At 36.4% G+C, this 23,141-nt stretch overlaps 1 protein-coding gene across 1 annotated transcript; it reads left to right on the top strand.

The window, feature by feature from the left end:
- The first annotated feature begins 313 nt into the window (after nucleotides 1–313).
- On the top strand, nucleotides 314–22,797 carry lg9h18orf21 (linkage group 9 C18orf21 homolog). Its single transcript, XM_048201419.1, has 5 exons — nucleotides 314–588; nucleotides 6,034–6,059; nucleotides 6,432–6,631; nucleotides 21,856–22,034; nucleotides 22,125–22,797. The coding sequence occupies exons 1-5, from the start codon at nucleotides 494–496 to the stop codon at nucleotides 22,267–22,269; spliced, it is 645 nt and encodes a 214-aa protein (XP_048057376.1). The 5' UTR covers nucleotides 314–493; the 3' UTR covers nucleotides 22,270–22,797.
- Nucleotides 22,798–23,141: the final 344 nt, after the last annotated feature.

The following is a 23,141-nucleotide window of genomic DNA, read 5'->3' as shown; positions in this document are numbered from 1 at the left end:
GCACTATTGTAGCTTTGTGTATTAGCAACAGGCAGACAAATGGCACAAACTGCATAAGCACCCCTCACGCGCTCACCCCGCATTTGTTAGTAGTAATATAGTTAGTTGCAGTAGAAAAATAACGTCATGTACACGATGAACACTCACTAAAACGATAGTGTTGTTGATGTCAGTTAAATACACTCCCTTTGCAATAGCTACAGTGTAAGTAAAGGACACTGTATGTTGTTGTTGTAATTATTATTATGGCTTTATTGGAGCAGTCAATAACAGGTCACTAGCGCACAGTACGCGTCGCTAAAAAAACTCACACTCCCATAATTCCTCGCCCGCATTGCGGCATTGTGGGTAATTTTAAAGTAAAGACTCGGGTGTTTCCTGTAGTCACGCTGGACTGAGAAAACAAAATTTTTCCTCCGTTCTTTTACTAAACACCACAATTATCTAATAAGACAGCATTTGTTGTAGGTTTGAACGTTGGGCTGTTATCAAAATGTTTGGCGGTAAAAGCAATCTCGGTTTTAAGTTTCTATTACAGGCTTCTCTTCTTTACAAAGACATTTGCCCAGAACAGTCGCGCTTTCTCATGTAAGTAGTATGTAAGTTTCTCATGTAAGTTCGGTTTTAATTAACTGTTCGTAATTATACGCCTAATGAGATGTCTGGTCTTTGAACATGCTGTACTGTACATGCTTCTCGCCATGCTTTCTGCTGTAATGTCATGAAGTCACCAGTAGATGGCAGGCTACTCCTCGTTAACACTTCATAATGCACTTTGTTACATTTGAAGACATTTAGAGATATTAGTTTTTACCATTACATTAACGATTATTTTCATGTCAAATAACTAATAAGCAGAAATGTTTTTTTGTCAATAAATATTGAAGCAATGAAAAATAATATACATAATCAATCGTTTCAATGACAGTAACATAATAGCAATATAAATCATTCTTGCTTTTTAATTAATTAATTAAATTTAATTTATTAATTATTATGCATGCAACATTGTTTTGCTATCTTAATGGTAATTGAAATGTATGTCTAATTGTTAAACCTAAATGATACACTTTCCTAACTTGAGAATAAATGGTTGCTGCTTAAAAGCACAATTTATGCAGACAGTGCATGAACAAAAAATTGCAGTACATGTGAGTGTGAACCCGTTATTTCCTGTTGAATAGTTGCATTAATGCCATTGTTGAATGTTGTTCTTTACAGAATAAAGAATGACTCCATATTTATAGTTTTGTATATAATATATAGAGATTTATAGTTGCTTTTTAAAGTAAATTTTCAGTAAACCTTGTGGTTAGCTCAGATATTTGAAGTGTAAATGTTTTAGTGACAAGAGCACAAGTGCAGCCTTAGTCATCTTATTTACATATTTGTGGATATAATAGCAGAAAAATGCACCATCAAGGTGATGAAATAAACATGTGCATTCAAATCTCATCAGCTGAACAGTGAGTTTTTGTTCGGTGTGTTAGGTTAATCCCATGTGTAGCATCATTAAACACTTGTTCCTTTAATATTGAAAGTGGATGGATTAACCATCATATTGATTAACCACCACATATATGATTGGAACCTCTTTTGTGGATCAAATTCTTTTACTGTGTTTTAGTCTAACAATCAAATAAACCTTCATCTTGAAAAGCATTACTGTTTCACTTATAATAAGTGTAAATAATGGTGTCATCAATATAGATTCCTTTATTTTGAACCTGTTCAGAGCAGCTTCTGTGTCATAGAAGCTAGGAAAGTTATGGTGAAAAGACATAATTTTTGCTTTGTTTAAAAGTTCTCATGCTGCTATGAATCACTTGGTTTATTGGCTAGTACTGACTGTGTTCTCACAGCAGAGTGAGTGAAGATAAATCACGCTTAGCCTTGGGTTGTGGCATGTTTTTCTTAGATTAACTGTGTCCCAAGCCCATGTTCAGGGTCAGCGCACTGCATGTTTTGGGTGTTAGTCGGCTTGTTGTGCTCGGCGTGTTCAGGGTACATCTGCACTGACTCACGACGTGCATGTACGTAAGTTACTGGAATCAGTTGTCTGAAAGTGCGCGTGCCATGAGATATGTTTCTTATTTATAAACCACTTAAGTTAAGCCCTCTTGAATGTAAGGTTCACGGGTTCACAGGTATCTTCGTAAGGCATGACCTTTTGCTGCCAGGTTTGTCGATATGGATAAGCTGTTGTGTCTGCTAGAGTTATCAGTGGACTGTAATGGGGGCATTATTATCTTTCTTGATTTTTATCAAAGGAGATTTAGCTAGAATGGAGTTTAGTCATTGTGATAAAATCGTGCTGAGACAGTACATAGAAAATTAATTGTAAAGGTTCTTTATCTTGGTTCTGAGAGCACTTAAAAGAAGCTGCATTATTAATAGGTAAATTGTTTTAATTAGATTACCACAGGGAAGAAGTCTGATTTTTGTAATCCAAAAAGCATTACATGCACACACACACACACACACATATATATATATATATATATATATATATATAAATAAAAGAATGAAAATAGTAAAATCAAACTCTGAAATAATAATAATAATCATAATAAAACAAATAAAGTACTAGTGCTTTGTGTGTGTTTTTTTTAGTCAAAAGACAAATAATTAAAATTAAACAAAACATTTTGGAAATAAACAGGCTTTAATGCAATTAAACAAAATGAAATAAAACAAAAATAAATATATTTTTTTCTCAGAAAAACTTTAAAATTCAACAAAATAATAGAAATAAATAAAATAAATAATAAAGTCAAACAAACTTAAAAGAAAGCACAAATAAAAGGAGTGTTTGTTTTGTTCCTACAGTAAAAAAAAAACTTAAATAATTTAAAATAAACAAGCTTTAATGCAATTTAACAAAACAAAACAATAAATAAGCAAATAAATACTTCTCAGAAAATGTCAGAAAAGCTAAAAAAAAACAAAAACAAAAACAATAGCTTAAGTGCTGGGTGGATGTTTCCAATTCTGAACATGTACAACTTTCAGTCAAAAAAGCACATAAAGAAATTAAATAATAAAATGAAACAAACAATCAATGTAACAAACAAACCAAAAATTAATCCATTAAGAATCCATTTTGTAAAAAGAGTAGGGGAAATATAAAATAAATGGAGAAAAATAAAATCCATTTAAGCCTGGACACAATCGACAGAGAATGTTTGTGACACAAATTAATTTTTCTCTGTTTCTAAATTTGTATGGAGGACATTTATCAGATTTCATGGCAGGCTGGAATTATTTCCCTCACACTTCATCACTACCCCCAATAACAGCTCTATCTGCTCTCTTTGGGAACAAGAGGTCTGCCCCGGCTCTGTGGCATGCTGTGAAACATCCGCTTTGCATTACAAACTGTTGCGGATGGGACAGTCACAGTGGATGTTGCAGTGGACTTAACGTGCACGTGCCACACAATAACAACAGGCAGCTTTTAGCAATGTGAACTAATTTTAGAAAGGATTATGGAGCTTAGATATAGGAGGTAGGAAGAACAGCACCATGGCCAAAAATAGGGTGCATACTCACAAAGTCTTGGGGGAAATTAAAGTCCCTGGGGAAGTCATGGTCATGAGTTCAGGCCACTGATAGCATGTGTGTACAGCGCCTTGACCAGTGTTTCCAAGTCTGCTGTTTTCCGGTGGAATTGGGCTTCTTTAATACTGTTGCCGAGGGTTGAAGTGACCCCAAAAAACTTGATATTTATTTCCTGGAATGTGAATTTTACCAGGGAACCCCGCCAAAAAAATGCAGATTTTACCCCTGCTGAAACGCGATTGGGCTAGTTTTGTTGTGAAAACCTGGCAACCCTGACCTTGACCTCAGTATATGAGTTTTACAGATTCACATTGTAATTCTTAGTGTGCTTTCCTGAAAATACATATTTGATGGGATATTAAACGTACCAGACAGCAACATTGGGTAGTCAGTGTGTTCCGGGGGGTAAAATTCACGTTTTTGGCGTGTTTTCCCTGGTACAATTAGCATTCAAGGGGCTAAATATCATGTTATTTGGGGTCGCTTCAACCCGCGGACATAAAAATCAACCCATAGCAACAGTGTTAAAGTAGCCCAATGGAAACGCTGCCACCCCATACCTACGTAGGTCATCTGACATTTCATACAGATGACTGATGATGAATATGATGCAGGACAACAATGGAGCCTATAGAATGCAATGAGAAAGTCCCTAAAATTAAAGAGATTGGGGCAAAAGTGCCCGTTTGAGTTTTCGTCTCATATTTAGATCAAATGAGTTAAGCAATATCACACGAGTAACGAGTGCAATATTACACAAGTGCTGTTTTTGTCCCAAATATGAGTGCAAATGCAATGGGTTACCGATTGTATACAACAGTTCAGTAAATAAGAAGTTAATATTGTGTTATTTTAAGGTGCCCTAGAACCAGTTTAACAAGATGTAATATAAGTCTAAGGTGTCCCCTGAACGTGTCTGTGAAGTTTCAGCTCAAAATACCCCATAGATTTTTTTTAATTAATTTTTTTAACTGCCTATTTTGAGCCATAATTATATATGCACCGATTCAGTGCGTGGCTCCTTTAAATCTTGCGCTCCCCCGCCCCCGATCTCTCGACTGCCATAGCCAGCATAAACAAAGTTTACACAGCTAATATAACCCTCAAAATGGATCTTTACAAAGTGTTCGTCATTTATGCTGCATGCATGCATCGATTCCTGTGAGTATAGTATTTATTTGGATGTTTACATTTGATTCTGAATGAGTTTGAGGCTATGCTCCGTGGCTAAAGTTAACATTACACACTGTTGGAGAGATTTATAAAGAATGAAGTTGTGTTTATACATTATATAGACTGCAAGTGTTTAAAAATGAAAATAGTGACGACTCTCTTGTCTCCGTGAATATAGTAATAAATGATAGTAACTTTAACCACATTTAACAGTACATTAGCAACATGCTAACGAAACATTTAGAAAGACCATTTAAAAATATCACTAAAAGTATCATGATATCATGGATCATGTCAGTTATTATTGCTCCATCTGCCATTTTTTGCTATTGTCCTTGCTTGCTTACCTAGTCTGATGATTCAGCTGTGCACAGATCCAGACGTCCTGCCCTTGTCTAATGCTTGAACATGAGCTGACATATGCAAATATTGGGGGCGTACATATTAATGATCCCGACTGTTACGTAACAGTCGGTGTTATGTTGAGATTCGCCTGTTTTTCTGAGGTCTTTTAAACTAATGAGATTTACATAAGAAGGAGGAAACAATGGAGTTTGAGACTCACTGTATGTCATTTCCATGTACTGAACTCTTGTTATTCACCTATGCCGAGGTAAATTCAATTTTTCATTTGATGGCACCTTTTAGACAATATTGTCTGTTTTGTTCAATTTCGCCAATGAAGCTGAAAGAACTGAGTGAAGCCAATGATTCAGCAGACCATTCATAAAAGACTTGTTGGACTTGAAGCAGCGCTACACAGACCAATCGAGCGATTCAAAAGCAAACTGAGCTATCTGATGTCTACTTTAATATACACGATCATTGTGTGTAGCTTCAAGTCCAACAAGCCTGAACCAATTACTTCACTTCTGAATGAATGAAGAAAACTCGTTGACTTAAAATTATCTTTTGGGGTTAATTTCTCAACCAAACTTGATGTGCGATTAAATTGCTATTAATTAGATTAATTAATCGCCACATCATGTAATTAATTAGATAAAAAAATTTAATCCCTTGACAGCCCTACTTTATACTCTACAATAATACGTAAATCCACTTTACCAGCAAAGCCATAGAAATAAACATAGCTACCGCAAATACGGAAGTTCAAACTCAAAATCTAGATGGCTGCACGTTTCCTTCTCTGCCGAATAAGCTCTATAAGATATAAACAAACTGGACTGGGTGCAAGACCTCTGCCAAGCTCATAAATTATTCATAAGCTGCTATATTCGAGTCTAACTCTTTTAAAGTCTGAGATTTAAAGACTAACTCTTACTGCTTTTTTTATTACAGGCGTATACATCAGATTCAGAGCAAGGGTAAGTTATGGCTTTGTTATTTATATTAATAGACTTGTATGTCATTGTAAAGAGCTTTTAATATAGTCCCAAAGTCTATATAAGACCTTGTAGGCAACAGAACAGAAAGTTGGTTTTGAAAAGGAACGGTATCCCAAGTTAAACCCAGTAAGTCCAACCACATTTCCTGATGTAAAACTTGAATCCATCTCTACGGCCTTCACAGACCTCAAAGATGGCCCGACAGAGGGCTAGGATGACCACATATTGGAAAATCTATTTTCCAAAGTCCAAAATGCCAAACTGTCCTCAGAATAGAGCATAGCATCACCTGTTTTATTTTAACCAGTTGCCATGCCAAAAACCTCATCTATATTTCTCCCGCCATTCCAGCCCCTGTCATTGCGAAGAGCATGATCTGCCCGTTCTGTTTCCAGTGGCAACAACTGGGCAATCATCACGTGCGTCTGCGACCCAAGCGGAAGCCCACGGCGAGGATTAGAAAACTTCTGAAGAGGGAGTCGGCAGGAAAGAGACTCACCGCAGAACAGACTGTAGTCCTCCAAAAGTTTAAAAGGGCCTCCAATGCTCTGGTGAGGTCAAGTCCACCTGTTTTATGTCCTCTTCAGTTCAGTTTATTTGCTGTCACAATTTCTGGCCCTTTCTGCCCTTTCCTGAGTGTCTTAAGAGCAGGTACTTGAGATCAGATTAGATGGATGGATATAAACCAGAAAGAACAAACACCATGTTGCCATATGTATGTTCACCACTGTTCAAAAGATTGGGGTCAGTAAGACTTTTTTTTTTTTAAAGAAATGAATACTTTCAGTCATAAAGGGTCCATTAAATTGATCCTTCGATCATGTGACACTGAAGACTGGAGTAATGAATGCTGAAAATTCAGCTTTGCCATCATAAGAAATAAACTTCATTTTGAAATATATTAAAATGGTTATTTTAAATTGTAATAATTTCACATTATTACTGTTTTTTTCTGTAATTTTGATCAAATAAATACAGCCTTGGTGAGCATGAGACATTTTTCAACAACATTAAAATATCTTACAGACTCTAAACTTTTGAATGGTAGTATATGCACTTATACTTATTTGTAAGTCTAAAAGTAGGTTTTTAGGAAAATTGTAAATGGCAGAAAATTTTGGCGGAAATGAAATCGGAGATATAAATTTTTTTTTTTAGCCCTAGGCCCTGATATGCTCACTGCGAAGTTCTTTTTCGTTCTTCTTTAGAGGTAAAACAAAGTTTGAAATACATGAGCAGCAATATACTGTTCTCGAACATCTGATGCTTTCTACACTGCTGAGAGCGGCGTTTAGATGAATATGTAAATACAAACCCAATTCCAAAGAAGTTGGGACACTGTACAAATTGTGAATAAAAACAGAATGCAATGATGTGGAAGTTTCAAATTTCAATATTTTATTCAGAATACAACATAGATGACATATCAAATGTTTAAACTGAGAAAATGTATAATTTTAAGGGAAAAATAAGTTGATTTTAAATTTCATGGCATCAACACATCTCAAAAAAGTTGGGACAAGACCATGTTTACTACTGTGTGGCATCCCCTCTTCTTTTTATAACAGTCTGCAAACGTCTGGGGACTGAGGAGACAAGTTGCTCAAGTTTAGGAATAGGAATGTTGTCCCATTCTTGTCTAATACAGGCTTCTAGTTGCTCAACTGTCTTAGGTCTTCTTTGTCGCATCTTCCTCTTTATGATGCGCCAAATGTTTTCTATGGGCGTAAGATCTGGACTGCAGGCTGGCCATTTCAGTACACGGATCCTTCTTCTACGCAGCCATGATGTTGTAATTGATGCAGAATGTGGTCTGGCATTGTCATGTTGGAAAATGCAGGGTCTTCCCTGAAAGAGACGACGTCTGGATGGGAGCATATGTTGTTCTAGAACTTGGATATACCTTTCAGCATTGATGGTGCCTTTCCACATGAACTCATGCAACCCCATACCATCAGAGATGCAGGCTTCTGAACGGAGCGCTGATAACTTGGGTTGTCCTTGTCCTCTTTAGTCCAGATGACATGGCGTCCCAGTTTTCCAAAAAGAACTTCAAATTTTGATTCGCCTGACCACAGAACAGTTTTCCACTTTGCCACAGTCCATTTTAAATGAGCCTTGGCCCAGAGAAAACGCCTGCGCTTCTGGATCATGTTTAGATATGGCTTCTTTTTTGACCTATAGAGTTTTAGCCGGCAACAGCGAATGGCACGATGGATTGTGTTCACCGACAATGTTTTCTGGAAGTATTCCTGAGCCCATGTTGTGATTTCCATTACAGTAGCATTCCTGTATGTGATGCAGTGCCATCTAAGGGCCCGAAGATCACGGGCATCCAGTATGGTTTTTTCCGGCCTTGACCCTTACGCACAGAGATTGTTCCAGATTCTCTGAATCTTTGGATGATATTATGCACTGTAGATGATGATAACTTCAAACTCTTTGCAATTTTTCTCTGAGAAACTCCTTTCTGATATTGCTCCACTATTTTTCGCCGCAGCATTGGGGGAATTGGTGATCCTCTGCCCATCTTGACTTCTGAGAGACACTGCCACTCTGAGAGGCTCTTTTTATACCCAATCATGTTGCCAATTGACCTAATAAGTTGCAAATTGGTCCTCCAGCTGTTCCTTATATGTACGTTTAACTTTTCCAGCCTCTTATTGCTACCTGTCCCAACTTTTTTGGAATGTGTAGCTCTCATGAAATCCAAAATGAGCCAATATTTGGCATGAAATTTCAAAATGTCTCACTTTCAACATTTGATATGTTATCTATATTCTATTGTGAATAAAATATAAGTTTATGAGATTTGTAAATTATTGCATTCCTTTTTTATTCACAATTTGTACAGTGTCCCAACTTTTTTGGAATCGGGTTTGTATGTGCTGCACACATTCCTCTCAGTAACAAAATAAACAACAACAATGAGAAAACGGCAAGCATTTTTTTATAGAAAGCATAAGAAAAGCATCTGATCATAACAACATGGGTATGTTAGCAGGAGCTCTGCAAATTAGCACTCCAGTAAAGTCACTTCATGTTTATTTATATGGCATTTTATTCAATAGATTACTTAAAAGGAAGCAGCTTTACAGTATCAAACAACAAAAATGGTGTCAGTGCCTCATTTCATCATTTTTTACTATAAAGCAGCTATATGTTCATGTTTTCACCTGTGGAGATCTTACCTCGACGAACTCGACAAACAAAATGAGTCAGAGAAGAGTTTCACGTGAAAGAAGGCGGAGCCTCAGCGCACACCTTCTATTGCGTTATTGTTAAGGACCAGTTGTAGTACGAAGGTGTTTTGCAGCTGGAGCAAACTTTTCCTGAGACCCCTTTTCCTTGGACCCCTAAATAGCACACATTTTATTTTATATTATTTTTGGGGCTTTTTAAATTTTATAAGATAGTGGCATAGAGAAAGGGAAGTATGGATGAAAAAGTAGGAACGGGATCAGGACATGACCCAGGTCAGACTTAAACTGGGCTCCCCATGAGACAACAGCTCTAACTTGTCCTGACCATGAGTTCAGTCCACTGCACAACAACTCTCATCACATTTCTGTTTTTAAACTCTTTGGCCCTCTTGCTTCAATTGTAAGTGCATTATTGTAAACTCAGTTTCTTTTCCTTTTAACAAACTGAGGGACAAGATGAAATTATAGTCTGTGGTAATTGAACATTAATTTGAAAATAAACCTTTTTGTCTGCTTCTTCAGTCAACACTGAGTCACAGACAGGATCATTGATGTGGCCTTAAAAGCAGTTCCCATTGACTTTGGCCTATATGAGTGCACTTTACTACTGACGCACTCTCAGAAGACTGTAGGGCACGATTTAACACTTTAAAATGTTTGGAAGTTTAGCAAGGAGGAGTATGATCTCTATTTTTAAAGTTATGGTTACAGACTATCACGTTAATTATCATTCATCTGGCATAAAGACATTAATCAGATGCTGAAATGTTCCTTTTATAGTGATTTGTTTAGCTTCAGATGACTTTCATCTGAGAGCCAGGAAGATCCGGTTAAGATGATTTAGAGTGGAAAAGTTCGCATTTTCTGAGGCTCTTCTGAAGTGTGACTGGAGGCGTTTCTTTTTAAATTGTGGTTATTTGTAGAAGTATTTAACCCTCAAAAGCACCGGAGGTGTACGTGCTGGTGTACACGGATGCATGGCTCTCTGCTGCATGAGACTCATGGTTCTGGGGGTGGAGTGGTACAGGCGTTAGACTGCTAGATTCTGCGCACATTGCTGGCATTTGTTTCTCTGCAGGAGGTGAAGATTGTGGCAAAATGAATAAAGAACTTGATAGAGATCCAATGTCAGGACAGTTCATTTATGTTAACCGTCTCTTATTTTCCCACCATACAGTAAAGAGGACAGTGTTAGCTGTGAGGGTCAGAGCATTTAGGGAACATTCAAGGCAATAATCTCTTGTGGAGGTCATGGAAGATCATCTTTCTCTGTTTGTCAGCTTCGAATAGATGATGCCAGATTGAATAGAACATAAGGTTAGCATCATGTCTATTTTAAGATAAAGAATAATTTGTCATTCTAGATTAATGCCATCAAATGTTTTAAGCATTATAAAAAGTATTAGAAAAGTTGCTGCATACACAGTCGCCTTATAAGACAGCATGCTAACAAATCATGAAACCTCAATAACGGCTGATTTGGAACCCTTTTATGCAGGCAGCAACGGTTAGCAGTTTTGACACGATTTTGACATCTTGAAAAAATTGTATCACTGTTTCCACTGGTTTCAGCTAAAATATTAAGCTGTTTTCAACACTGATAATAATAATAAGAAATATAACTTGAGCATCAAATCCGCATATTAGCATATTACTGAAATAGCTTTGCTACTGAATCGCTACATTATATTTCTTAGCAACGCGGAGGTTACATTGCTGTTTTTGAAGGAATTAAACTCAAAGCTGCACAGATGCAGGTAATTCACATGCACATCACTCATCTCTCTCTCTCAATAATTAATGCAAATAAATGCAATAATTCATTCATTCAAATAAATGTAATCTTACTGCACTGCTTTATCTCTGTGTCTGATTTAAAGCAGGCTGAATGCTACATCTAATTAGCCGTGACTGACGAAATAACCGCCATTTTTACTCTTCCAGTCAAATATTGGGCTGTAAACACCAATAACAGCTTTAAAGGTGCCATTGATTCATTTTACAAGATGTAATATAAGTCTAAGGTGTCCCCTGAATGTGTCTGTGAAGTTTCAGCTCAAAATACCCCATAGATTTTTTTTTATTAATTTTTTTAACTTCCTATTTTGAGGCATAATTAGAAATGCGCCAATTCATGCTGCGGCCCCTTTAAATTCTCGTGCTCTCCGCCCACGGAGCTCGCGCTTGCCCTGAACAGCATAAACAAAGTTCACACAGCTAATATAACCCTCACAATGGATCTTTACAAAGTGTTCGTCATGCGTGCTGCATGCATACATCGGATTATGTGAGTATAGGATTTATTTGGATGTTTACATTTGATTCTGAATGAGTTTGATAGTGCTCCGTGGATAACGGCTAATGCTACACTGTTGGAGAGATTTATAAAGAATGAAGTTGTGTTTATGAATTATACAGACTGCAAGTGTTTAAAAATGAAAATAGCGACGGCTCTCTTGTCTCCGTGAATACAGTAAGAAACAATGGTAACTTTAACCACATTTAAAAGTACATTAGCAACATTCTAACGAAACATTTAGAAAGACAGTTTACAAATATCACTAAAAATATCATGTTATCATGGATCATGTCAGTTATTATCACTCCATCTGCCATTTTTCGCTGTTGTTCTTGCTTGCTTACCTAGTCTGATGATTCAGCTGTGCACATCCAGACGTTAATACTGGCTTGTGTAAAGCCTTGATCATGGGCTGGCATATGCAAATATTGGGGGCGTACACCCCGACTGTTACGTAACAGTCGGTGTTATGTTGAGATTCGCCTGTTCTTCGGAGGTCTTTTAAACAAATGAGATTTATATAAGAAGGAGGAAACAATGGAGTTTAAGACTCACTGTATGTCATTTCCATGTACTGAACTCTTGTTATTCAACTATGCCGAGGTAAATTCAATTTTTAATTCTAGGGCACCTTTAACTTGTCAATGCCGGTGATGTGCCCAATTTTGACTCCCTGACAAATTATTACCCCCCTCGTTGTATCTGCTACCTGATTGCCTAATCCTAACCCTACCCACACCTAATCCTAAACCCACCTTTACTGGGAATTTAGAGGGGTAATTATCTGGTGGGGGTCAGAATTGGGCACAACACTGGCAAATGACCATGCTGACCAATAATTAGTCCCTTACAAATAGACGGCTTCTTTGATTCTAATCGCACATGGCTTGCAATAGCGTGTCAAATCTTTAATTTTCCCTTAAACGTGGACTGAGCGGTCCATGTTCAGAAATATGTGAGAACTCACTTCCTGTGCACAGCACAGCTTGAGAGAGAGAGAGAGATGCATTGTTTGAAACATTACAGTCTATATTTTAAAATTATTATTATTTCCTGCATTGTAAGCTTGGAGCTTAGGGTAAAATTGTGCATGTCATCAGAGAAGAGAAAGAGATGTTGCTGCAATAGGGAGGGATTACGAGGGCACATGAATTAAAAAACATTTATAATAAATACTGTAATATTCCATTAAAAAAAAATAAGAATAGTCAATTTTGATTTCATGGTGACTTTAATATCAGCTGTTTTTAAGCTTCACACTGATGGATTTTTTTTCTGTGTGGCTTTAACCTTCAGAAGTTTTAAACTTCAGATGCATCAATAAAAAAAGTTGTTTTAAGATGTTTTCATTGTTTTAAAATACTGATTGAGTGAATCATTGTGGTGGGTGTAAATGAGTTGATTCCAGGTGATGGTGCCTATTGAGTTGTGGTATTTGTCGTTGAGTGGGGGCTCTTTGCCTTGAACATTAAATCGGTCAGAGCCACACAGTCTCTTGCAGTGAAATGCTTGACATGCTGTTGCTTGTGACAGCTCTGCCAGGTCTTTAGCAAGTTATTTTAAGTATTCTTTTATTGTTGGCCTGAGTTGGATTAATGCCTGTTTCATCTTCCCAAACACATGCAGTATGTGGATTTGGGTAAAATCTGAGTTCACTAGTGGACTTTAGAGGTTCATTTTTAGCAGTGGTTGGACAGTGGTTCTACTCTTTTGAAATGCTTTATGGATACTGAATATAACCATGGATCTGAGCATTAAAGATGGTGTAGAGCATCTCATTTTGCTTACACAAATGTATAATGTATGTACTTTAGTGGTGATGGGTGAGTACATACTTTTAAGCTGCGTTTCCACAGCAGGAACTTGCCCGAGAAACTAGGGACTTTGGGGTGGTACTCGGTGTGTTTCAACAACAGAACCTAGGGTCTAAATGAAGTACTGGGCAATAATTTCCCCCTCAGAAAGTCCCTGCTCACTAGGGTAGTACTTTTTCAAAGTTCAGGAACTTTCGGGGGTGGGACTTGGGCGCTGAACATGCTGATTGGTTTGAGTTCACGCAGCATTTTATTTCAACCACCATTTTTAAAAGTCTGTTGTGGTGCGTTCAGTAAGAGTTGTTTGCTATTTGAATCAACAATTGAGTTTAAAAAATTATGACCGTTGGACCGACGACGAAGTTCAGGCTTTATTAAGCTTATATGTGGAGGACGAAATCCAGCAGGAACTGGAAAGTCACGCGCAGTCCTACGTCACTGGACTAATCTTCACGGTAATTTAGACCGCAGTGGATGCAGACAGCAACAGATCTGGGGCGAAAAAGTTCCTGGATCAAATTGTTCCAGGTAATTTTGGTGGAAACGAGGCTTGAAGCTTACTTAGATTTATTTTTGGCACATATACCATAAAAGTTTTTGATTCCACAGAAGCCATTATTGCATACTGTATGCATCTATAGCTAAATTCATTAAAGAGGAACTATTATGCTTTTTTACATTTTCAACTTTCTTTAGTGTGTAATGTTGCTATTTGAGCATGAAAAAGTTCAAAAGTTACAAAGTCACTCCAAAGGGAGTTATTCTATATATCAGTAAGCAAGCACCGTTGTTAAAGGATTAGTCCACTTTTAAATACACTTTTCCTGATAAATTTGCTCACCCCCATGTCATCCAAGATGTTTATGCCTTTCTTTCGTCAGTCGAAAAGAAATGAAGGTTTTTGAGGAAAACATTCCAGGATTATTCTCCTTACAGTGGATTTCAATGGCTACCAACAGGTTGAAGGTCAAAATTACAGTTTCAGTGCAGTTTCAAGGGCTTTAAACGATACCAGATGAGTAATAAGGGTCTTATCTAGCGAATTGATCAGTCATTTTCGAAAAAAATACAACCGTTTATGCTTTATAAACAAAATATTGCCTTGAACGTACTTTCTGCTTCCACATTCTTCATAACGCTTACGCTGAATATCCTACGCCTTCCCTATTCAAGTTACGGAAAAAACGAAACTGGCGCCGTGTTATTTCCGTAAGTAGAATAGGGAAGGCGTAGAACATTCAGCATAAGCGTTATGAAGAATGCGGAAGCGGAAAGTACGTTCAAGGCGATATTTTGTTTATAAAGCATAAACGGTTGTATTTTTTTCGAAAATGACCGATCGATTCGCTAGATAAGACCCTTATTACTCATCTGGTATCGTTTAAAGCCCTTGAAACTGCACTGAAACTGTAATTTTGACCTTCAATCTGTTGGTAGCCATTGAAATCCACTGTAAGGAGAAAAATCCTGGAATGTTTTCCTCAAAAACCTTCATTTCTTTTCGACTGACGAAAGAAAGACATGAACATCTTGGATGACATGGGGGTGAGTAAATTTATCAGGAAAAGTGTATTTAAAAGTGGACTAATCCTTTAAACTCCCTGAAACGCCTTGATTGTAGTTTTGAGCTTTCTTCCGGGAACATATATGATAACACAATGGCTGCGTCCGAAAACCTAGGTAGCTGTCTTGCTGCTTCGCTGTCTTATAAGAGAATGACTTGTACGGCAGCGTTTGTGCATGAAGGCACCTCACGAAACTGATTTCGGACAGACTTCTGAGGCAGCGTAACAGTTTAATGATCTACAGCAAAATAGCGCGAGCTTTGGTGAGAACTAAACAAATATTTAATTATTACAGTAGTAATTTCTCGATAGAAATTATATCAAAATTGAAATATGTTGGTCAAAATCGTACATTTATACACAAACTGAGCAGCAAACGCAACTTTCGGACGCCATCTTTATTTTTCTAGCTCAACTGTCACAGGATTGTGGGATATCAAAGGCAGCTAAGGATACATCTATGCTTCCTTCAAAAATCGATCTGAGCAAGGTATCTCACGAGACAGGAAGTGAAGCTAACATTGGATTTCGGATGTGCCTTGATGCCTTACTACCTTGAAATGTGTCCTCAGAAGGCAGCATTTTCCAGTTTTCGGACGCAGCCTATATTCCTCATTTATATTCCTGCCCACAGCATGCACAAAAAAGGGGGTGGGGTCTAGTTGAGTTGCATTATTAGTGAGTTGAAGCTCATGGTTATATTAAGGGACGTGACATTTCCGAAACGCGCTCTAAGTGGTTCACCAATCACAACACACTGGTCCAGCCGAAAAAGATTCTTTAGCATAATATTTTTTTTTTTTAAATTCCATGATTTGTGATCATGCAGTAATTAAATTTTTTATGTACTATTTACTATTTAGGATGGATATTATGCAGATTTGTATGCAGCTTCACCTCTGCGGTTGCACATGCATTTCCAGTTCCTTTGTTGTTGTCGTCATCTTTGAGTTGGAAAGTTTCCATACCTCCAACAGAAAGCTCAGATGTTGCATGTGCATCTTTCAACAATTTGGGAAGCATCTGTGCCAGCAACCTTGGCTTTTTCCAGCCTGTGTTTGATGCAGGTTATGCTTGATGCGTGTGACATCCTGTTTCCCCTCGGGGGAAAGAATCAGTGATGCAGCTTTTCCATGTTTGGTCAAGGGGGATGGGCGTACCACAGATCGATCGCCCTGAAAGCAGATGGGTCTCCACATATCAATAGCTGAGCACACACACATATTACTTGGCCAGGCTTGCATATCAAGGGCAGCTGTGGCATCTAGAATCTCAGCGGGAAGGTCAGAGCCGACAGTCTAGCCCGGCTTGTGGCGGGTTGAGGGTATTTCAGGAGCCTGGACTATTAATAGAACAAAAAAAATGCCCATCTGCTGGACTGATATGTGTGTGTGTGAGAGAGAGCCAAAGTGTCAGTAAATGTTTAGAAGTTGAGGGATGGCTCGGTGAAAAGCTCATTTAAACTTCTTGTCTATGGCATTTACAAACATTAACATGTAGATGTGCTGAAAAGACTTGTGCATCCTGCATACATATATACTTAATATTCATTATCTGTTATAGATAATATATAGGTTATCTATGACTCAAAAGTCTGAGACCAAATTCAAAAGCTAATATTAAACCAAAGTAACAAATGCATAAAAGAACATTTTATATATATTTAATTTCTGATAATTGTAGGCCAGTGGCTCTTAACCTTTTTGATTTGAAGAACTGTATGTTCTTTAATAAAGCAATAGTTGTTGTTATTAAATATTTACTTTATTTTTATTATATATATAAATCCATATATATATAAATGTGATCTCAAACTTTTGGATCTCTCTGTACATGTGTTCATTTTGGCATAATGGAAGAGTTAGAGGTAAAAGAAACCTCTGGCAGTATTGTTATTCCACGCATGAACCTTCCTTCACCCTGCATTGAATTAATCTATATTGTCATTCCAGCTCCGTTTTGCTTTCCCTATTTGTTTCCGTTCTTTTGACAGCTGCCGTGGACTGATTGCATCAGTCTCACACAAGGGAGCTGTGGAGTTTTTGCCAATATAAACATGCTTAATAAAGGCTTGTGAATTCTCACTGCCATATATTGATAGAACTCTGTGTTACCATTGTTCTTCAAAATATTTTTCAAATGTTCCTCAGAAAAAAATGATGTCATTGACATGTTTATGATAATTACACACTTATGCTAGAAGTCTGTGAGGCATTGTGGGATATCTTGCCTAATAGACATTGGCTACATTCAGACTGCAGGCAAATCTGATTTTTCAAATCTGTTGACACTGTGAAAGGCACAAACCACATGAAATCTGATCTTTTCAATTCTGATTTGCGCCACTTCTGTATGTACATATGTGTGTCGGACATGTGTTCTATATGTCCGATGTTTTGCAGGTCAGATGTTTTGCAATGCGACCTCAGTCTGAACAGTCATGTCGGAATTGATGATTTTAACGTCACACTAGTGCAATTCGTCACAGTTCTGCTCTCGTGGGAGTAACTTAATAGATTTTACATAGTTATCAAGACATTTGTGAAAGGTAGTCAAGCAAAACATGAGGGCTTGTATCTTAAATATTAAAAAAACTCTGCTCTCTTATTTCATGTCCTCATCTTTGTTTTTTTATCTTTAATTTTAATGCTTTCCGTGTTTACTTTAATGTGACAGTGTGCTGCGTGACGTCTTTTTACCGTTGTTTTGCACAAGCGGGACAGTCCAGGACCATGATCTGTTTACACTGGAATCTGATATTGGCCACATTTAATACAACAAAGTGAACAGCTGTACCAAAAAGTCTAATCTGAGCAATAAATGAGCATTAAGGCTCGCATTGTGAACGTATTCTTATAGTCAGTGACTTACGGAATCTTGTTTCCACCAGACTAAAATATAAAAAAGGCAATTGCTACTTTTTGCCCCACAATTCAGATTTTTTTCTCTTAATTGTGAGTTTATCTCTTACAATTTGAACTTAAAGGGATAGTTCACCCAAAAATGAAAATTTGATGTTTATCTGCTTAGCCCCAGCGCATCCAAGATGTAGGTGACTTGGTTTCTTCAGTAGAACACAAATGATGATTTTTAACTCCAACCGTTGCCGTCTGTCAGTGGTATAATGCAAATCAGCGGGAACTTGGACTATAAGAGTAAATAAAACACGACAGACAAATCCAAATTAAACCCTGCGGCTCGTGGCGACACATTGATGTCTTAAGACACGAAACGATCGGTTTGTGTGAGAAACCGAACAGTATTTATATCATTTTTTACCTCTAACACACCACTATGTCCAACCGAATTCATCACTCGATTCGTTTGGTCTGATCGCGCTCTGACAGCGGCAGCGCGAGACATCACTGCTGCTGTCAGAGCGCAATCAGACCAAACGAATCGAGTGATGAATGCCGTTGGACATAGTGGTGTATTAGAGGTAAAAAATGATATAAATACTGTTCGGTTTCTCGCACAAACCGATCGTTTCTTGTCTTAGGACATCAATGTGTCGTCACGAGCTGCAGGGTTTAATTTGGACTTGTCTAAGCAAGTTTTATTTACTCTTATTGTAGAAATTCCCATCCACTAGCATTATTTGACTGACAGACAGCAACGGTTGGAGTTAAAAATCATCATTTGTGTTCTAGTGAAGAAACAAAGTCACCTACATCTTGGATGCTCTGGGGGTAAGCAGATAAACATCAAATTTTCATTTTTGGGTGAACTATCCCTTTAAAGCTCACAATTATGTTTATAGCTCCACAATTCTGACTTTTTTCTTCAGAATTGAGAGTTTATCTCGAAATTCGAATTTATAACTCACATTTGCGAGTTTATATCTCACAATTGTGAAAAAGTGAGAATTGTCTTACTATAAATTTGCAATTGCGAGAAAAAAGGTTTATATCTCACAATTCTGACTTTTTCTTCCGAATTATGAGTTTATATCTCACAGTTTGGTTTTATAACTCAATTGCGAGTTTATATCACAATTGTAATATCTCAAAAATTCTGACTTTATAACTCAAATTATAAAGTCAATTGCCACTTTTTTTATTCTGTGGCAGAAACAAGCTTTCATAATGACTTCCTTTCTTCAGTGGGACACTAAAAACATTTTGAAGAGGTTTGGTAACCAAGAGTTTTATTTGTTTTTTGTTCATTTTTACTATCTGAGGTATGACTTCTTTGGTAATTTTAATTGCCTCTGTTGGAAAAATGTTTTTTTTTTTTTTTTTTTTTTGAATGCATACTCTATGTTGTGCTTTAGTTGCTTGTTTGTTTGTGTCCCCTTTCAGGCTTCTTAACTAGCTTTTAACCAGCAAGAATTCATTAATCTACAGGCTTCAGGAAAAACCATATGGGTTGACCAGCTTGTTTTGTTGGAGAACACCACCACTCTGCTGATCCACTAGCTTAAAAAGCATGGAAATTCATGTCAGCCTAAACTGGCCTCTTCAGCAGAGTCATTTAACCCAGAACTTTCCTTTTGGGAACAAGGGATTAGAAATGTGTTATGAATGACATCTCTATTAAGTCCATATCTCTCATCTCCCTCTGAATCCATCTTTCTCTTTAAGAGTGTTTATCCCAAGGATTCATTCCCAGCCATGCTATATCAGACATCTTTGATTTGAGCATTGTGTTTATGACCCTGTTTAATGGGCAGATTTTGATCATGGGGAATGGTCTATTTTTGGATTGAGCTGTGTGATGGAGATTAAAGGATGTGAAAGAGTCTGCTGTCTTTATATGGAAAACCGCTCAACTTTTAAAGCAGTGGTTAACTAACTTAGTATGTAGTGTTTTCTATTTTAGCTGTAATCTTGATCATGTTCTCCTAAACTTCTTTGGTTATTGTGCTCAGTGTTTTAGTCAAATGCCAAAGAATTGATTTTATGTATTTATTTAGCCCCACAAGATGAAAAGATAAAATAAACTTCTGTGAGTTTTAGTGAAAAGATTTTAATTAATTCTCCTACAAACCATCTGTAGACGTGCTATACAAAATGTACAGAAGGGTTAAAAGGAGAATTATTATTTGATAACAATTGTACAACTTGTTTCAAGTTTCTGAGGAATTCCATAAAGGATTGTTCGGATACTACAGAACATTCCTTCAGTAACCAATCGGAGTCAAGAGTCAGTCAGGCAGACTCCGCCCCCGCTGCAGCTGATTGGCCCTTCCTGCTCTTTATATCTCCAGACATGAAGGGTGCTGTAGTAAACATAGCTGTTCTCACATACATGCCTGGATCATCTCAAATCATCTACATTTCAGCTTAGCCACCTGTTACATCAACAAACAATGGCAGCCTTTGTGTCGGTGAGTTCAATTTCCACACAGAAGGATGTAAATTAAATAGTTTCGTCATTTGTGCAGTTCCTTCTGATTGATTTATACATCTTAATTACATAATGCAACAATCTAACCATATGTTCAGGATTTCGGAATCAACCACTGAAACGTTTTCTTGTGTATTTTACCGTTCAAAAGTTTGGGGTTTCTTAAAGATTTTTTTAATGTTTCTTATTTACACCAAAACTGCATTTATTTGATGAAAAATACAGTAATACTGAAATATTATTAAAATTTTAACAACTGTTTTCTATTAAATATATTAAAATATAATTTTTTCCAGTGATGGTAAAGTTTCAGTGTCACATGATCCTTCAGAAATCATTCTTATATGTTGAAACATCTTTTATTATCAATGAAAACAGCTGTGCTGCTTAATCTTTCTGTCAGAAACTGTGATCATTTCTTTTCAAGATTCTTTGATGAATGCAAAGTTCCGATGAACAGCATTTATTTGAAACTGAAATCTTTTGTAACAATATAAATGTCTTTACTGTCAATTTTGATACTTGCTGAATAAAATAAATTGTATGTCAGTATATTAAAGAGTAGTCCGTAGAGGATTGGAAATGTTAGGGGTTGGTCGGCTTAATTTAGTGCTGTTCTCTGGCAATTTCTGGCTGTGTGGATGGCCTCCGGGCATGTGTTCAGTGTACTTTTGGCCTGTACCTTGCTGTATATAGAGCTCACGTTCATATACAATGTGTGAAATACCTGAGATAAGTGATCACAAGTGTCTGCTAAACCTGACTATCCTAGTATAAAACTTAAGCAAGAACGGTATAACCTCATAAATAAAACAAGATGTTTATTTTATACATTTGTTTTAGTAACTTATTCATGTTGAAGAAAGAAATTTGGTTGATCTTGTATTTGATTTAGCAATTTTGTTTGGGGTTCCAGTGAGTGTGTAAAGATTGGGCAATCAACTTGATTGTTTTTGTAAACTGAGAGACTGAAATACTTTTTTGTGGGACACTTGGCTGTCAACACTATTAATTAATTAATTGTGCATATCAGTATTATTTGCATTCCAATTTTTAAGATCCACGAGTACATCTGATGTCAGACATCTTCTCTTCAGATTTTGTTTTGATTGTTGTTCTATTTTTGTATTAAAAACATCAGTGTTTTGTGTATGTAGAGCATTTATATTTAATCTATCCTTAATATGATACATTTTATATACTAATTTTGTCATCAGGAAAAAAAAGACAGATATTTGCTCAGCTGCAATATATATATATATATATATATATATATATATATATATATATATATATATATATATATATATTATATATATTATATATATATATATATTTTATATATATATATATATATATATATATATATTATTATATATATATATATTTTATATATATATATATATATATATATATATATATATATATATATATTATAAAATATGTATATGTATGTGTTTGCCAATTAATTTGGCATGCTGACTTGGACAAAAACATATTTTCTAATTATATTTTATAATTGACCAAGATACTTTGTTCTCTTAGATGGCAACGTGTCACACCTGTAATAGGATGTCCAGACAACCTGGAATGAACCGTGAGTTTTTGGCTACGCTGTCACAGAAACGAAGTACCCCAGGAAGTGCGGGCAAACCCAGAACTCCACAGTCAGTCAACAGGACTCCAAAATCTGCAGTGAACAGAACACCAAGTGGCACACCAAGGTAAGCTACTCTTAGTGAACATATGTTACAAGTCCTCACAGCATCACATGTATGTATTTAAACCATTTGCTCAATTCTTTCTTTCTGCAGGTCAGGGTCTTCAAACACCAGCTCTGCATCAAAGACCAGCAGTGCGAAGTCGTCACCTTTCGCCCGCCTCAAGAAGATCCTTATGCTGGAAAACAAACAGTCGGGTAAGAAAGGTGGTCTGAAGGACTTCCTCTCATCTCTCTGAAGACCTCGGGATCGTTGAAAATGAAAGACTCTGGCCCACTTTGAGAGGAGCTACTGAAGTTCATGATGAGGATGATTATCATTTCTCCACATGTATTACAATGCCACCTAGTGGAGGAGTCATAGGAGATACAGAACAATGCTGTGACTTTTTGTAGGTTTTTTTTATTTGCTATTATTTTCATGATACCACATATTGTTATTTTTTCTACAAGAAAGATAACTTTTATATGTTGTGTGTTTAATGTTAATTTTGTACACTTTGAATTCACACATTTGTATCCACTGTTTGGATCACTGCTATTAAAAGAAGGATTGTCTTTACACTTGGCTTACACACTAATTTTTTTTTTTTTTTATGCTCAGAAGAATTGTGCTGTGTTGTTTACATTTGATGGCTTATTTGCCTTCAGACTATATAGCAAAGACCAAAAATATTTCACACTGACTACTTTTTTTCTCTCAATACATTCAAATTGTCTTGTTTGATCTTTGACAGATTTTTTTCAATAAAAAGTAAAATAATGAAGTTTGTGTGTTTATTCCTCTTAAAAAACATTAAAACTTGTAATATTTTTTTTTGCTGTCCCCAAACTAAATTATAATCATTTTAAAATTGTATTTTTAAAAAAAGAATATTGATGTAGCAACACAATTTGTGTAAAAATACTGTACTTGTAGAAAATTGGAATCACAAAATGAATCATGGTTCATGAAATTCTCATTACTTTGACACTCCCAGTTTCTGTTAATCAAAAAGCTCAAAAACATACAATATTTTATCTCATATAAAATGGACATACAAACATATCTTCATTTACTGTAACAATACATTGAGCACTTTGGGCTTATGTTTCCAGATAATTCCAACTA

The sequence above is a fragment of the Megalobrama amblycephala genome, linkage group LG9 (assembly GCF_018812025.1).
Source record: "Megalobrama amblycephala isolate DHTTF-2021 linkage group LG9, ASM1881202v1, whole genome shotgun sequence".
Lineage (NCBI taxonomy): Eukaryota > Metazoa > Chordata > Actinopteri > Cypriniformes > Xenocyprididae > Megalobrama > Megalobrama amblycephala.
The sequence above is the reverse complement of the archived record's forward strand: the minus strand, read 5'-3'. Positions and strand labels throughout refer to the sequence as shown.

Coding starts and splice junctions, on each gene's coding strand:
- lg9h18orf21 (XM_048201419.1), top strand. CDS start 494: ATGTTTGGCGGTAAAAGCAATCTCGGTTTTAAGTTTCTATTACAGGCT. Junction 6,060..6,431: donor ACATCAGATTCAGAGCAAGG/GTAAGTTATGGC, acceptor CCGCCATTCCAG/CCCCTGTCATTGCGAAGAGC. Junction 6,632..21,855: donor AAAGGGCCTCCAATGCTCTG/GTGAGGTCAAGT, acceptor TTGTTCTCTTAG/ATGGCAACGTGTCACACCTG.